We start from the raw sequence: 17,535 nt of genomic DNA, 5'->3' as shown, positions 1-17,535 counted from the left end.
TGAGCCCACCGTTGGGTAGGGACTGTCTCTCTATGTTGCCAACTTGTACTTCCCAAGCGCTTAGCCCAGCGCTCTGCCCACAGTAAGCGCTCAATAAATACAATTGATGATGTGACCCCACCGTTGGGTAGGGACTGTCTCTCTATGTTGCCAATTTATACTTCGCAAGCGCTTAGTCCGGTGCTCTGCACATAGTAAGCGCTCAATAAATACGATTGAGACTGTGAGCGCACTGTTGGGTAGGGCCTGTCTCTCTATGTTGCCAACTTGGACTTCCCAAGCGCTTAGCACAGTGCTCTGCACATAGTAAGCGCTCAATAAATACGATTGAGACTGTGAGCCCACTGTTGGGTAGGGCCTGTCTCTCTATGTTGCCAACTTGGACTTCCCAAGCGCTTAGCACAGCGCAGTGCACACAGTAAGCGCTCAATAAATACGATTGATGATGATGATGATCATCATCATCCGGCGGCTCAGCGCTGTGCCGCAGGGGCCACCCCCCCCTCCGCCTCCGGGGAGCAGTGCGCATGCGCGGCCACTTCCCCGCCCGCTCGTCCGGAGCCGCCGCCGCTGCAGCATCTTCTTTCTCTCCGCCCGCCCGCCCTCCGTCCGTCCCCGCCGTCCGTCCGCCGGCCGGCCGGCCGGCCGCCCGTGGGGAGGATGTCGGGGGCGCCGCCGCCGCCGGACAGCGAGAAGCGGAAGCAGATCAGCGTGCGGGGGATTGCGGGCCTGGGCGACGTGGCCGAGGTGAGGAAGAGCTTCAACCGGCACCTGCACTTCACGCTGGTGAAGGACCGCAACGTGGCCACCCCCCGCGACTACTACTTCGCCTTGGCCCACGCCGTGCGCGACCACCTGGTCGGCCGCTGGATCCGCACCCAGCAGCACTACTACGAGAAGGACCCCAAGGTGGGTGCCGCCCTCACCCGCCGTCGTCCTCGGCCCTCCTCCCCTCGCCATCTCTCTTGGCTCCCCTTCCTCCTCCCCCGGGCCTGGCATGCCCCCAATCCCTCTGCCCATCCGCCAAGCTAGCCCTCTTCCTCCCTTCAAGGCCCTGCCGAGAGCCCACCTCCTCCAGGAGGCCTTCCCAGACTGAGCCCCTTCCTTCCTCTCCCCCTCGTCCCCCTCTCCATCCCCCCATCTTACCTCCTTCCCTTCCCCACAGCACCTGTGTATATGTATATATGTTTGTACATATTTATTACTCTATTTTACTTGTACACATCTATTCTATTTTATTTTGTTAGTATGTTTGGTTTTGTTCTCTGTCTCCCCCTTTTAGACTGTGAGCCCGCTGTTGGGTAGGGACTGTCTCTATATGTTGCCAACTTGTACTTTCCAAGCGCTTAGTACAGTGCTCTGCACATAGTAACCGCTCAATAAATATGATTGATGATGATGATGATGAGGCCTTCCCATACTGAGCCCCTTCCTTCCTCTCCCCCTCTCCATCCCCCCATCTTACCTCCTTCCCTTCCCCACAGCACCTGTGTATATGTATAGATGTTTGTACATATTACTCTATTTTACTTGTACCTATCTATTCTATTTATTTTATTTGGTTAGTATGTTTGGTTTTGTTCTCTGTCTCCCCCTTTAAGACTGTGAGCCCACTGTTGGGTAGGGACTGTCTCTATATGTTGCCAGTTTGTACTTCCCAAGCGCTTAGTACAGTGCTCTAAACACAGTAAGCGCTCAGTCAATATGATTGATAATGATCTCCTCTTCCCGCGCCATGGCCGTCCTCGCTGTGCGGCTGAGCCTCTCCCATTCCCCCGCCCCCCGCCATTCCCCTTCATTCCCCCGCTGTTGGGTAGGGACCGTCTCTATATGTTGCCAACTTGGACTTCCCAAGCGCTTACTACAGTGCTCCACACATAGTAAGCGCTCAATAAATACTATTGATTGATTGATTCCCCTGTTCTCCCTCAGATCCCTTCCAGAGCGCCCGCCTGTCTTCCCCGCCCTCATCATCATCATCATCATCATCAATCGTGTTTATTGAGCACATACTGTGTGCAGAGCACTGTATTGAGCGCTTGGGAAGTACAAATTGGCAATGCATAGAGACGGTCCCTACCCAACAGTGGGCTCACAGTCTAAAATTCCCCCACTGTTGGGTAGGGACCGTCTCTATATGTTGCTAACTTGGACTTCCCAAGCGCTTAGTACAGTGCTCCGCACATAGTAAGCACTCAGTAAATACGATTGATTGATTGATTGATTCCCCTGTTCTTCCTCGGATCCCTTCCAGATCGCCCCCCTGTCTTCCCCGCCCTCCTGCCGGGATACCATCCAGCCCATTGGTGCTGCCCTTATCGAAGGTGCATCTCCTCCAAGAAGCCTTGGAGAAGCAGCGTGGCTCAGTGGAAAGCGCACGGGCTTTGGAGTCAGAGATCGTGGGTTCAAATCCCGGCTCTGCCAACTGTCAGCTGTGTGACTTTGGGCAAGTCACTTCTCTTCTCTATGACTCAGTTACCTCAGCTGTGAAATGGGGATTAAAACTGTGGGCCCCCTGTGGGACAACTTGATCACCTTGTAACCTCCCCCAGCGCTTAGAACTGTGCTTTGCACATAGTAAGCGCTTAACAAGTGCCATCATCATCATCAAGCCTTTCCTGACTAAGCCCTTCTCTCCTCTTCTCTCATTCCTTTGTGTCGCCCTGACATGCTCCCTTTATTCATCCTCCCACCCATCCCCACAGTACATGTGTGTGTGCATATATCTGTAATGTATTTGTAATACTACTACTGCTAATAATAATGGCATTCATTAAGCACTTACTATGTGCAAAGCACTATTCTAAGTGCTGGGGAGGTTACAAGGTGATCAGGTTGAACCACGGGGGGGCTCACAGTCTTAATTCCCATTTTACAGATGAGGTAACTGGGGCACAGAGAAGTTAAGTGACTTGCCCAGAGTCACACAGCTGACAATTGGCAGAGCTGGGACTTGAACCCATTACCTCTAACTCCAAAGTCCGTGCTCTTTCTACTGAGCCACGCTGTTTCCCTATGTATATTAATGTCTGTCTCCCCCCGCCCAGACTGTGAGTTTACTGTGATTAGGGAATGTGGCTGTTATTTTACTCTCCCAAACACGTAGTACAGTGCTTTGCACACAGTAAGCGCTGAATAAATACAGTTGAATGAAACACCCAATCCCCAGTCCATGCAGCTCCTTTCCCCACCTTCTTTCTCTCCTGCCGTAGTTTCCCAAGGACAGCCAGCCAGGATGTTGGCTTTTCCCAGGCTGTCTCCTTTCTCCCGCACAAAACTCTGAAAACGAAGTTGTCCCTGCCAAGATTAGAAAAAAGCAAACAAAACTACCATATGGATCTGTAACAGAAACTAGAGGAAAGAGGACGGTAAAGTCCGTTGCAATTGCTCCCTAGGGGTAATCTTTCTTTAGGAACATTTATCTCTCTATGCCTCTAGCCACTGAAGTGCTCAGGATATGCTAACGGAAAGCTTCCGTGAACCATATCAGCCTGTTCAAGGGCATTTGAGTAAAGGGGAGGAAACGTATGGGGATGGATTTTTTTTATTTTTTGAGGGGGAGGGCGACAGTCTCTGTAAAGACCTTGTATAGAGACTGATGCTATTTATAATCCCACCCCTTTAATTTTTCTTAGTGCTCTCACACCTGGGCATTCTTTAGCTGAAGCTAAAATGGTCAGGGAACATATCTGCTAATTCTGTTGTACTGTGCTCTTCCCAAACGTACGGTGCTCCGCGTAAATATGATTGATGGATTTGTATTCTCTGGGCTTCTGACCGTACTTCAGAACAGGTCCACCCATGTAGTTCTCTCCCCATTGTGCCTTCTACAGCTTTTTCTGTGAGAGGTTTCAAGGGAAGCATCCTGTTATGGACAAACCCCTTAGGTGAGCATGATGGCACCCCATGGGGTCTTTTGGCAGAAAGCAGAAACCACTCCTTCCAAAATTTGTGAATTACCAGCTAGGGAAGAGGACTGAAAAAATTGAGGAAGGGGAAATAAGAAGGCTTGTTTTCTTTCTAGGTGGCTGAAATATATTCCTGAGAAACTTTGCATTAAAATTGGTATGTTTTTAAAGGCTCTGCCGCACTGACTTAGTGAAAACCAATCGGGAAGGACATCCTGAAAATGAGATGTGGGAAGCCCCACGTATCTTGCAGTTCCAGTCCTGAAGTCTCTCTGCAGAGATTTGAAATGCTATGACGCCACACAGAAAGGAACTGCGCATGAGCAGTCATTCTGTTGACACACAGCCTGCCCTCCTCCCCAGAGAGAAGCTTGTGCTCTTTTCAGGCTTTGAAAGATATTGGGCTGTCACATTTTCCGCTTGTGCAGGGGGTTCTTAGGGTGAAACTTTTGATTGTGGCATCAGTCTTATCATCATAGAAGCAGGTGCCCAAGTAGTTGGGGTGGCATGCAGTGAGTTGCTCAGACATTTATTTGGCTCTGAAATAGGAGACTGTTTGAACAAAATGGGGATCCTAAAAACAGTATAGGTGTCAACCCCAAAATCATTTTTTTTGTATGTGGAAATTAGGTTCTCCAATCTGTTAAATGAGAAAAACCACTGCCCAGAGTCCGTATTTGCTCATTAATGTAGATTTCTTGGGGTTTTTTCTTTTCTAATTTGAAATGCCTTGAAAGAGAAGGCTCCCTGATGGCAGCTATCTTCCTTCTCTCTGAGAGAAATATCAGCCTCGAAATGAATGTTTCCTTTTGAGTTCAAGGGGAGGCAATTTAAGAAAATGGTAAATATGAACTCAGTGCTTTAAGCCTGTAAATTAAGGAAAGAAATTAAGACAGATGAATTTTTGCTGGAAATGAAACCTATACTCTTTCAGTAGTATTGTATATAATATGCAGGGTTCACTTGGAATGAGCCCAGGAAGCAAATTTAAAAGGAGTGGCTGCTTCTTCACTCTTCAGTGAGCACTTACTGTGTGCAGAGCACTGTACTAAGTGCTTGGGAGAGTACAATATAAGAGTCGGTAGGCACATTCCATGCCCACAAGGAATTCACAGTCTAGACTTTAATATAAATAAAAAAAGAACGATATATACATAACTGTTGTGAGGCTGAGGTAGGGGTGAATAAAGGGTGGAAATCCAGGTGCAAAGGGTGACACAGAAGGAAGTGGGAGAAGAGGGAATGAGAACCTAGTCAGGGAAAGGCTAATTGGAGATGTACTTTTAATAAGGCTAAGCTCCTCTTTTAGAACAACAAAGAAAAGACCTCTAAAAATGAAATGTTAATACTTGTAAGTCTTTTCCATTAATGGAGTAGTTTCAATGACATCTTCAGGGTTTTTGTGAAGATACTGGGAAAGATAAATTTTCTCCAACAGTTATGCCATTTTCTACCTCTGAAGAAACTAAACTTGCTTTCCCAAGGTTTCATTTCTTTTCCCTTCCCTCCCACTCAGGACTCCTTTCTTCCTCACATCCAATTTCTATTCTCATTTACTCCTGCTACTACTTCACTGCACTAATGCAGTGGATTACCTATAGCTATACTGAATTACCTACAATAACGAATACCTACGCTAATGAATTACCTATAGCATTATCTGTATCCTTAAGTGTTTGATTTAATTAGCTGAACTCTAAATTATTTTGCTTTGAAACTGGGAAGGTCATCGAGGTCACTCAGAACAGGGAAATGTTCCACATAGTCCTTGTACAGTATAAGGTGGTGGAAACAAGATATGTTTATCTTCGAAGATTTGCATTTGGCATTGCATTCTTGCTGTTATTCTGTGCGAGTTTTCAGGAAGAAATTATTTCTGTGATACCTACTGATCAAAATTTTGCTGAGTAATAAAGTGGCAAATATAAGCAGAGTAGCCTAGTGGAAAAAATACAGAACTGGGAATCAGGAGATCTGGGTTCTAATCCCGGCTCCACCACTTGCCTGCTTTGTGACCGTGGAAAAAAGCCACCCCCTAAAGCACTTAGGTACTCACCCCACCTCTCTCCCCCAAGAGTACATATGAGCATATTGTTATATTCATTTGCATCCCTTACCTTAATTATTTTAATGTCTGCCTTCCCTGCTAGACTGTAGGCTCTTTGAGGTCAGGGGTCATGTCTGTTTACTCTATTTTAGTCTCCCAAACACTTAGTACCATGCTTTCTGCAACTGTATGCACTCAGTAAATATATGGAGAGGGATTCTCTGGGCTTCAGGGAGCCTGACACTTGGAAGCCCCGTTTAGGACAGGGACTGCATCTGATATGATTGCATTGCGTCTACCTCATTGCTTGGCACATAGAAAGTACATAACTAATATCACAATTATTATTAATGATTGTTACATATAAGGATTAGGGACTGGATGATACTTTTAAGGAGAAAGCAGAATCTTGTAGCTATTTGTAGTGAGAACAAAATGAAAGATTGAGGGTGTCACTCATCATCCGGGGACAGGTTTGTTTGGTAATTGGCGCGGCGAGGGAGAGAGAGGGAGGCTGGGGAAGGAAAGCCTGAGTTTTATACAAAATATATGCCGCGAGGCAAATTGGATTATTTAATTGTTTAGGTACAGTGAATTGAACTTCCCTTTGGGGAGGAATGTAATCAATTAGTAATATTAGAGCTTCCCTAATGGAAGGAACATTACTCATATGTTACTCACGCATGGGTGAGGTGGCTAGCTCTCACCCATGTGCACTTCCCACTCGGGAAGAATCCATGTGCTTTCCCACACGGGAAGAATCCACGTACTATCCCACACGGGAAGAATCCACTTACTATCCCACACGGGAAGAATCCATTCCATTACCTGTGCACATGGTGGATGGCTAGCTCTCACCATGTGCTCTCCCTACACTGGAGGAATCCACTTATGTTACCCAGCCGCAGCAGAGCACCTGGCTCCTACCCATGAACGTTCGGCGAGACACTTACCCATCCTGTGGCTCTTTTCTCAGTGTTTTGGTTCTGGTTGCAGAGCAGTGTCTGGCCTTCTTGGCAGAGAAAGACATGTGGGCCACTGCTGCTGCTGCGTGTCTCAGTGATCTGCCCCAGGAGGTCAGAGGCACCAGGTATTTATCACCTGTGCTCCTAGGCCGCTCCAGCCTCAGTTTATCCAATCTCTACCCTCCCCTCCTCCTCCATACCTAATTTGATTGGCACAGGGGTGAAGGGACACCTTCTGTATTCCCGGTTTGGGCTGTCAGTCTAGCAGTTGTGGTTGTGGGGGCGGTATCCCACCCTCACTTCTGAGTTACGCCTGCTGGCTCAGGTGGCTATGAGATAGCATTTGACCTTGAGATGGCCGGTACCCCAGGGTCACTTTGGGGCAGAGGGTCAGCAAAGATATTGTGAAAATAGAGAAATAGGTACTGTTAGGAGAGGAGGGAAATAGATTCATTCAGTCGTATTTATTGAGTGCTTACTGTGTGCAGAGCTCTGTACTAAGTGCCTGGGAGAGTGCAATACAACAATAAACAGTCACATTCCCTGCGCACAATGAGCTTACAGTCTAGAGTGGGGGAGATAGATGCCAATACAAATAAATAAAATTACAGATATGTACATAAGTGCTTTGGGGCTGGGGTGGGGGGGGGAAGAGCACAGGGACCAAGTCGGCAACACAGAAGGGAGTGGGAGATGAGGAAAAGTGGGGCTTAGTCTGGGAAGACCTCATGGAGGAGATGTGCCTTCAGTAAGGATTTGAAGTGGGAAAGAGTCATTGTTGGATTTGAGTAGGGAGGGCGTTGTGGGCCAGTGGCAGGACATGGGCTAGGGGTCGACGGTGAGACAGATGAGATGGAGGCACAGTGAGAAGGTTAGCGCTAGAGGAACGAAGTCTGCAGGCTGGGTTGTAGAAGGAGAGTAGCGAGGCGAGGTAGGAGGGAGCAAGGTGGTGGAGTGCTTTCTTATTTCTGCCCTTCTGTTTGTACACTATTGTTATACACATGTTTACATCATTACCGATCTCTTTTCCACGTGACAGGAGCTCCTTTCCTCTTCATATGTGAAAGGGCATATTAAAGAGAATATGTGTTTTTTATTCCTGCCCCTTTGTTTGTACACAATTATTGTACACTATTGTTGACATTACTGTGGTCCTCTTCCCCCATCCTTCCCCGGCTTGGAACGCCTTCCCCCTCCATGTATGCCAGACCACCACTTTTCTCCACCTTCAAAGCCTTATGAAACTCATGTCTCCTCGGAGAGGCCTTCCCCAGTAAATACCCTCTTTCCCCAACCCCCTCTCTTCTGTGTTATGTGTGCACTTGGATCATACTGCCCTTTGGGCACTTGGTATTTACCCCCTCCCCCCTCAGCCCCATAGCACTTATGTATAAACCCATATTTTATTTCTATTGTCTGTCTCCTCCTCTAGACTGTAAGCTTGTTCTGGGCAGGGAATGTGTCCACCAACTCTGTTGAATTGTACTCTCCCAAGTGCTTAATTCAGTGCTTGCTGCACAGTATGCACTCGGTAAATACTACTGATTGATTGACTGATATTACGAGACTCTCACTTATAATGTTCAAAATGTAGGCAGTTAATCAAAAGAGTTAGGTAGTGAGGTACCAGTTCAGATAGTGAAGTGAATTTAAGTCACAGCACTTCACTCTCTGCTGTATGTTAGGCAGAGGAACTGAGCTTCCCCCAGAAGGCATCCCCCTTTCTGGGGGCGTGGAGGTCAAAAGAAAAAGGACAAAGGGCACTTATCCTGCTTGCTGACTTTCCACTGCTTAATCACTAGGTCTGGTTAGTTATAAATATATAGGCCATGACACAATCCAGACTGTTATTCCAAATTCATTAGGGACTGTCTAATCAGACATTGATAAGGCTATTATTTCAAATTCTGGGACTTGTTTAGAGTGAACAGTGCCAGTTCTGTGGCATGTTCAGGGCAGAGCAAGGGAGCGTCTGTTAAGGCAAATGACATTCTATGACCTGTCTGCATCACGTCTCGACGTGCCCTCTGTGCATGAGTCTTTCTCGACACCTGTTTTTGCCGTTTCTCGGACTGGATTGGGTCTAGGCAAGGAAAAAAATGTCCTGATGGCACTTCTCCCAGCACTTCTTCCTCACTCCTACCCCTTTCCATTTCAAGTGTACGTACAGTAGCAGAGGAGATGCTTTTTATTTCCCAAGGGCAGCAGGAGTTGTCATTTGCTGCACTTAGGTGGTCTGCCTGCATCAGTTTAACTCAGATATGTTGGAGAAGTCCAGTGTCATACAACTATGCAAAGGATTTCGTAGGTAGTGAAAGCAATGACCCAAGAGTGATGATTTTAAAGCCATCTCTGAAAGTAAATGTATCTGGAATGAGGGAGATGAACAGTGAAATCTAGATGTTTTTCTTTTTTTTTTGTTCAGAACTTGGTATTTTAGAATTGGTAAATGATTTTTTTATACCCAGGGGTGTAATTGCTGTTGCCAATAGCGTATTGTAATCACTCTGGCTTGCAGCGGGGAGGAGTTAGAAAAGGTTTCCATTAAAGGACATTACTAGTGCTGCTCATTGAGGAGCTTAAAAAGGTCAGGCATGCTGGTATTGGACAAGAAGGTTGTGTTCACTGTAGGACTCTCCTGTAACCCCATGGGAGACTGAGAGTGGGATAGAGAGTTCAGTTCCTTAATTACCTTCTCTGGTATAAGTTACCAAAGGTTCAGAACAATAGGAAGGATGCCCACCTGCCTGCCCACCCCCATGCCTTCCCTGGAATGACTTGGTCCTGGCAATCTGTAGTTAATGATGTTTGGGGTTTTTCAGGTATAAAATCTTATTCAAAATTTGGTGGAAAGGATTCACAAAGTTTGCAACGTATCCTTGAACATTCAAAATCAATCAATCGTAGTTCCTGAGTGCTTACTATGTGCATATCACTGTACTAAGCGCTCAGGGAGTACACTGTAACGGAGTTGGCAAGACATGTTCACTGCCTACAATGAACTCACAGTCTAGAAGGGGGAACAAACATCAATATAAATATCTAAATTATGGATATATACATAAGTGCTGTGGGGCTGAGGGAAGGGTGAATAAAGGGTCCAAATCCAAGGGCAAGGGTGACGCAGAAGGGAGTGGGAGAAGAGGAAGTGAGGGCTTAGTTGGAGAAGGTCTCTTGGAGAAGCTGGTCTTCTAAGAAGGCCTTGAAGGTGAGGAAAATAAGTATCTATTGGGATATGCAGAGGGTTTTGCATGACAAAGGCAGGATGTGGGTGAAAGGTCGAAGGTGGGATAGACGAGATTGAGGCACAGTAAGTGAGGTTTGAATTAGAGGAGAAAAGTGTACAATCTGGGTTGTAGTAGGAAAGCAGGGAGATTAGGTAGGAGGGGGCAAGGTGATTGAATGCTTTAAAACCGATGGTAAGGAGTTTCTGTTTTTTGCGGAAGTGAGTGGGCAGTCACTGGAGGTTATAAAGGGGTGGAGAACCATGGATGAATGGTTTTGTTTGAAAATGATCTGAGCAGCAGAGTGAAGTATGAACTGGAGTGGAGAGACAGAGGAGGTGGGAGATCAGCAAGGACACTGATGCAGTAATCAAGGCAGGATAGGATAAGTGTTTGGACTAAGGTGAGGAAAAGGCATATTTTAGCAATGTTGTGAAGGTTAAACCAACACATCAGTCTCATCTATCTCGCCACCCACCTTTTGCCCATGTCCTGACTGGCCTGGAACACTCTCCCTCTTCATATCCGACAATTCCTTTCCCCACCTTCAAAGCCTTATCGAAGGCACATCTCTTCTAAGAGACCTTCCCTGATTAAGCCCTCATTTCCTTTACTCCCACTCCCTTCTATGTCACCTGGAATTGCTCCCTTTATTCACCACCTTTCTTAGCCCTACAGCATTTCTGTGCATAGCTGTAATGTATTTATTAATGTCAATGTCTGTCTACCTCTCTAGACTGTAAGCTCCCTGTGGGCAGGCAGTGTGTCTGTTATATTGTTATTTTATACTCTCCCAAACACTTAGTACAATGCTCTGCACAAAGTAAGTGTTTAAATATGATTGATTATTGACAGGATTTGGTGACAGGTTGAATATGTGGGTTGAGTGAGAGAGATGAGTCAAGGGTAAAGCCAAGGTTACAGGCTCATGAAACAGGGAGGATGGTGGTGCCACCTACGGTGGTGGGAATGTCAGGGGGAGGACAGGGTTTAGGTGGGAAGATAAGGCATTCTGTTTTGGACATGTTAAGTTTGAGGTGTCGGCAGGACATACAAGTAGAGGTGTTGAGAAGCAGCATGGCTCAGTGGAAAGAGCACGGGTTTGGGAGTCAGAGATCATGGGTTCTAATCCTGGCTCTGCCACTTGTCTGCTGTGTGACCTTGGGCAAGTCACTTAACTTCTCTGAGCCACAGTTACCTCATCTGTGAGCCCCATGTGGGATAACCTGATCACCTTGTATCCCTCCCAGCGCTTAGAACAGTGCTTCGCACAAAGTAAACACTTAACAAATGCCATTAGAATTATTATTCTTATTATGTTCTGTAGGCAGGAGGAAATGTGAGTCTGCAGAGAAAGCAAGAGATCAAGGATGGAGATGTAGATTTGGGAATCGTCCGCATAGCGATGGTAGTTGAAACCATGGGAGTGAATGAGTTCTCCAAGGGTGTGGGTGTAGATGGGGCAAGAAGGAGACCCAGAATTGAGCCTTAAGGGACTTCCAAAGATGGTGGGAGCCCACAAAAGGGACTGTGAAGGAGTGGCCAGAGAGATAGGGGGAGAACCAGGAGAGGACAGTGTCATTGAAGCCAAGGTTGGATAATATGTCCAGGAGAAGGGGGTGGTTGACAGGGTCCAAGGCAACTGAGAGGTTAAGGAGGATTAGGATAGAGTAGAGGCCATTTGATTTGGCAAGGAGATTCATTCATTCATTCAATCATTTACTGAGCATTTACTGTGTGCAGAGCACTGTACAAAGCACTTGGAGATCACTTGTGACATTTGAGAGGGTGGTTTCTGTGGAGTGAAGGGCTTATAAGCCAGATGGGAGAGGGTCAAGGAAAGAATCAGAGGAGAGGAAGTAGAGTTAACTTCACTCCTTGCACAAGGAGTTTGGAGAGAGGTGAGGGGGGGATAGGGCTATACCTGGAGAGAGCCGTGGGACTAAGGGCGTTTTTTTTTAGCATAGGGAGACAGGAGTGTGTTTGAAAGCAGTGGAGAAAAAGCCATTGGAGAGTGAACAGGGAGGGAAGAAGAGAGTGGTGGGGAAGTGCTTTGGGTGTGAAGGGATGGAATTGGAGGTATAAGTGGAGGGCATTTTGAGAGGAGCCAGGAGATTTATTGAGGTACTGCTGGGAAAGATGGGAGAAATGGATTTTAAAGTGGAGAGGGGGCTCATTGTGGGCAGGGAATGTGTCCGTTATGATGTTCTCTCTCAAGCTCTTATTACAGCTCTTACTTATTACTTATTAAAAGCTCTTATTACAGCTCTCATTACAGCTTCCAAGCTCTTATTACTTATAACACAGAAAGTGCTCAGTAAATACGATTGACTGGAACATGAAATTAGGTACTGCAGGGTCCCAGGAACTTGAGCTTTTTTGAGATTTGTAGTTTATGTAATTCAGGTGATCCTGGGTTTTGGCCATCCAACATAGATTGCATCCTGGAAACATCATTTACTAATGGCTGCACTTCCTCAGCAATTAAGTTAGGGTCAGGAATAGTGATGGGATCAGCCAGATCCCTAAAGTTAGGTCCAAATCTTGCTGGTAAATTAATCACTTCTCTGCCGTCTCCTCCCTTCATACCTTTCCATTTCCTCTCCCCACTGTTTGGAGCAGATTTCCTCCTCCCTGCAGATCCTAAATTCACCTCTTCCTCTATCATCCCCCGGGGCTGCCCCTCGCCCCACCAATTTTTTTTTTAAATGTGCACTACCCCAACCAGTGTTACTAGAGTCCTGGCTCGGATCCTCCTGATAGCCGGAAGCCTGGCTCTCTGCATCACCTTCTTGCTCAAAGTGGCGGGGAGCTGGTCTGGCTCTAATCACCTACTCCACGGCAGCCCATTTGTGCTCGGTTCCCCAGGATCTTAAGTCCCTGGTGGAGCTAGACATTTATAGAAATGTCAGCCCATTTTCATCAAGACCTGGATCTCCTGGAAGACCCAGGAGATGGGACTAGTCACAACAGCCCAACTTGGGGCCTGGGGAGGGGGCTCCATAGACTGATCAGTCCAGGTGTGTGTGATTTAGGGGTAGGAAGTTGCAGCCAGGTGGAGAACGGTGAGAGAGAAATAGCTCAGTTAAATTAATGCAGCTCCAAGTAGTCTGGCCTTGGTAGAAGAGCATGGTCATGGGAGTCCAGGGAGCTGGGTTTAATCACTGCACTTCCACTTGCCTGCTATATAACTTTGAACAAGTCACTTAACTTCCCCGTGCCTCAGTTTCCTCATTTGTACAATGGAGATAAAATACCTGTTCTCCTTCTCCTTTATACTGTGACAGGCCCGTCATCCCCCGGGCCTAGAATGCCCTCCCTCTGCCCATCTGCCAAGCTAGCTCTCTTCCTCCCTTCAAGGCCCTTCTGAGAGCTCACCTCCTCCAGGAGGCCTTCCCATACTGAGCCCCTTCCTTCCTCTCCCCCTCGTCCCCCTTTCCATCCCCCCATCTTACCTCCTTCCCTTCCCCACAGCACCTGTATATATGTATATATGTTTGTACATATTTATTACTCTATTTATCTTACTTGTGCATATCTATTCTATTTATTTTATTTTGTTAGTATGTTTGGTTTTGTTCTGTGTCTCCCCCTTCTAGACTGTGAGCCCACTGTTGGGTAGGGACTGTCTCTATATGTTGCCAAATTGTACTTCCCAAGCGCTTAGTACAGTGCTCTGCACACAGTAAGCCATCAATAAATACGATTGATTGATTGATCTCACTGGGACAGGTGTTGGGTGTGATCTGTTTTTATATGTTTTTACCCCAGCGCTTAGAGTGCGTGGTACATAGTAAGTGCTTAACATATACCACAGTTCTTATTCTGTGTCTGGCCATTGGGAGTGTTGCAGCTGGGATCCTCTAACCTCTTTCCACTCGTTGTAAACTTGTACATATTTATTCTATTTATTTATTTTATTTTGTTAATATGTTTTGTTTCGTTCTCTGTCTCCCCCTTCTAGACTGTGAGTCCACTGTTGGGTATGGACTGTCTCTATATGTTGCCAACTTGTACTTCCGAAACGCTTAGTACAGTGCTCTGCACACAGTAAGCGCTCAATAAATACGATTGATGATGATGATATGTTGCCAACTTGTACTTCCGAAGCGCTTAGTACAGTGCTCTGCACAAAGTAAGCGCTCAATAAATACGAATGAATGAATGAAAAGAGGGGTCATGCATGTATTACTGGTTTCCAGAGGAAAACAAAATACTGGAGGTGAGGGTGTGCTGGGGAGACAGAGCAGGGGAGGAGCGGGCTGGATCAGGAAAGCTTCTAGTCCAGGAGAGGTGAAGGGAATGAGGCATTGGAGGCTGAGGAGGTTTTTGCAGGGTATGTTTTACTTACCTATAGGGCTCAAGTGTTATGTCAGGGCTGATTCTGGAATGGAACGTAGCTAATTGCACGCGTGTCCATGGACAGTCATACCCCTAGATACAGCCATTCACATTTTCGAAAACAGTAATCCAGCTGTGTTACAGGGTGTGCCCTTGGAGTCACATAATAGAGAAGATTTGCAAGTTAGCCGTTTTCTCAGCTTTATTTATTGGCACACATTTCTAAACAAACACCCAGGTTAGGCAATTACTCTTTTCAGACTAGCTGTTTCCTTCCTCTGTGCAAGGTCTAGGTCACAACCCTGGAAGTGGCTTTACCAAAGGCTTCCTCTGATTTCTTCAGTTGGACACTTCAGACCACAGTCTGTGGCTTGACTGATTGGAAGACATATCTGGAATCCCTCCACCACACAGTCCCCAGTGTCTTCATCTGTCTTTACCCAGAACTCTTTATCTCCACTCTGTCCACACCAACCTAATCATTGATTGTTTTTTCCAGTCACGATTCCACAATCATGTCTGTGGTCTCTATTATCTGGATTGTTCTTCTGTGTTCACCGATCAAGCTCCCTTTTTTGTCCCTCATTATTATTCTGAGTAATAATAACAGCTAAACATTTTCTGTGTGCCAAGCACTATGCCAAGTGGCTGGGGGAGCTACAGATAATCACATCAGAAATAGTTCTTGTCCTACATTCGGACTCACAAATGCGAGGTGCACAAATATAAGCAGATATTCTCATTTTACAGATGAGGAAACGGAGTCTGAGAGGGCAGGTGACTTGCCCAAAGTCATTTGGTAGAGCAGCAGAAGTGGGATTAAAACCCTGGACTCTTAACTTCTATTCCCTTACTCTTTCCATAAAGCCACAGTGCCCTTCAAAGATTATCTGATATGCTATCTCCTTGGAAATGAAAGCAAGCCAGTGAGGTTTTTAATTATGATGATACTCATCAAACCTTATCAAGCACTGTGCTAAACACTGCTGTAGGTATAAAATAATTAGATTGACCCAGTCCCTGTCCTATATGGGATTCACAGTCCAAGAGGTGAGGCAAGCAGATATTTTAATCCCCATTTTACAAATGAGGAAATTGAGGCACAGCGGTTAAAGGTTTAGCTCAAGATCACACATCAGGCAAGTGTCAGAACCGGGACTAGAATCCAGGTCTTCTGACTCCAAGCCCCGTGGTCTTCCCACTAGGCAATGCTGTGGATCCCAATTATTATTCTGAGGCCCTAATTGCAGGGACATTTTACAGCCGCTGGAAAGATAATTTGAGGCAGGCACCCTTCTGCCCTGCCCCACATGGTATATTGATTGGGTTAGGCTATTTTAACCCCAAATGACCTGTGACTTTTTGACTGTGTGGCAGTCTTCTGCAGCCAAAGTCATCACAGGTCAGAGGAGGACACCTGGGACTTTCAGGCTTAGTATTCCATCAAGAATAGCTTCAGCTATTGTGCTCCAATACTGCCATGGTCACCTTGTGTCTTAGTAGATTTTACCCTCTCTGCGGCATGGAAGAAAACAGGGCTCAGGCCCTGCCTGCAAATGACATCGTGCACCCTCAGAGCAGGACCACACTTCACAAGTACCCTTCTTTACAGAAGAAAGAATAGAGGAGCAGTGTGGTCTAATAGAGCGTGAGCCTGGGACTCAGAAGGACCTGGGTTCTCATCCTGCCTCTGCTTCTTGTCCACTGGGTGACCTTGGGGAAGTCCCTTCTCTTTACCTCAGTACCTCATCTGTAAAATGGGGATTAAGGCTGTGAGCCCCATTTAGGAAAGGAACTGTGTCCAACCTGATTAACTTATATCTACCCCACCTTGTATCTACTTATATCTACAGTGCCTGGCACATATTAAGCCCTTAAGAAATACCTTAAAAAACAAATCAAAACCAGATAAAAATATCACATGTAGGAGTCTTGACTCTCCTTAGCACGAAGTATAGAAGTTACAAACAGCAAAAGTAGTGAGGACAGAAGGGAATTTTTTAGCCAGAATCCTGGATTAAAAGCAACCTATCCTTAGTCTGCCACTGATTTTCAATTTAGAATATATCTGAGGTTCAGAGTTGATCCTTTTGGAGGATCCAGCAGCACGACTGGGAACTAGGCCTCTTTCTTTTCCAGAAACAAACCTGGAAGAAAAAACTTTCTCTGTGCAAGTCTGTTTAACTTTTCCCTCTGACCTCTTTCTTTTCTTTCTCCTCTCCAACCGCCCATCTCTGTACCACACCCACTCCAAGTTGGCTGAGCTCCAGGTAATGTCATCAGGTAGGGAACTTGAGAGATTGACAGGTCCTATAAATGAATCTTCACTTCTTAAAGTTTAGTTCTGGGTCCCCTTCTATTCTCCATCTGATACCCACTGCCTTAGAGAACTCATTCATTCCTCTGGCTTTAACTACTATCTCTATGCAGATGATGCTCAAATCTACATCTCCAACCCTGTTCTTTCTAATCTGCAGTCTTGTATATCCTCCTGTCTTCAGGACATCCCTACTTGGATGTTTCACTGACACCTCAAAGTTAACATGTGCAAAACAGAACGACTCATCTTACCACCCTGTCCTTCCAGGCACTTTCCCATCACTGCAAACAATCAATCAATCAATCATATTTATTGTGTGCAGAGCACTGTACTAAGCGCTTGGGAAGTACAAGTTGGCAACATATAGAGACGGTCCCTACCCAACAGTGGGCTCACAGTCTAGAAGGGGGAGACAGAGAACAAAACAAAACATTAACAAAATAAAATAAATAGAATAGATATGTACAAGTAAAATAAATAGAGTTATAAATATGCACAAACGTATATACATATATACAGGTGCTGTGGGGAAGGGAAGGAGGTAAGGTGGCGGGGATGGAGGGGGGAGGAGGGGGAGAGGAAGGAGGGGGCTCAGTCTGGGAAGTCCTCCTGGAGGAGGTGAGCTCTCAGTAGGGCCTTGAAGGGAGGAAGAGAACTAGCTTGGCGGATGGGCAGAGGGAGGGCATTCCAGGCCCGGGGGATGATGTGGGCTCGGGGTCGATGGCGGGGC

At 46.3% G+C, this 17,535-nt stretch overlaps 1 protein-coding gene across 1 annotated transcript in view; it reads left to right on the top strand.

Moving 5' to 3' along the window:
- The first annotated feature begins 616 nt into the window (after positions 1–616).
- PYGB (glycogen phosphorylase B) overlaps positions 617–17,535 on the top strand; it is a 68,246-nt gene continuing 51,327 nt past the window's right edge. The window contains 1 exon segment of the mRNA XM_038751072.1: positions 617–909. Coding sequence (XP_038607000.1) covers positions 661–909 — 249 coding nt within the window. The 5' untranslated portion in view covers positions 617–660.

This window comes from Tachyglossus aculeatus, chromosome 9 (genome assembly GCF_015852505.1).
Source record: "Tachyglossus aculeatus isolate mTacAcu1 chromosome 9, mTacAcu1.pri, whole genome shotgun sequence".
In the NCBI taxonomy this organism is placed as follows: Eukaryota; Metazoa; Chordata; class Mammalia; order Monotremata; family Tachyglossidae; genus Tachyglossus; species Tachyglossus aculeatus.
This window is presented reverse-complemented; position numbering and strand designations above follow the sequence as displayed.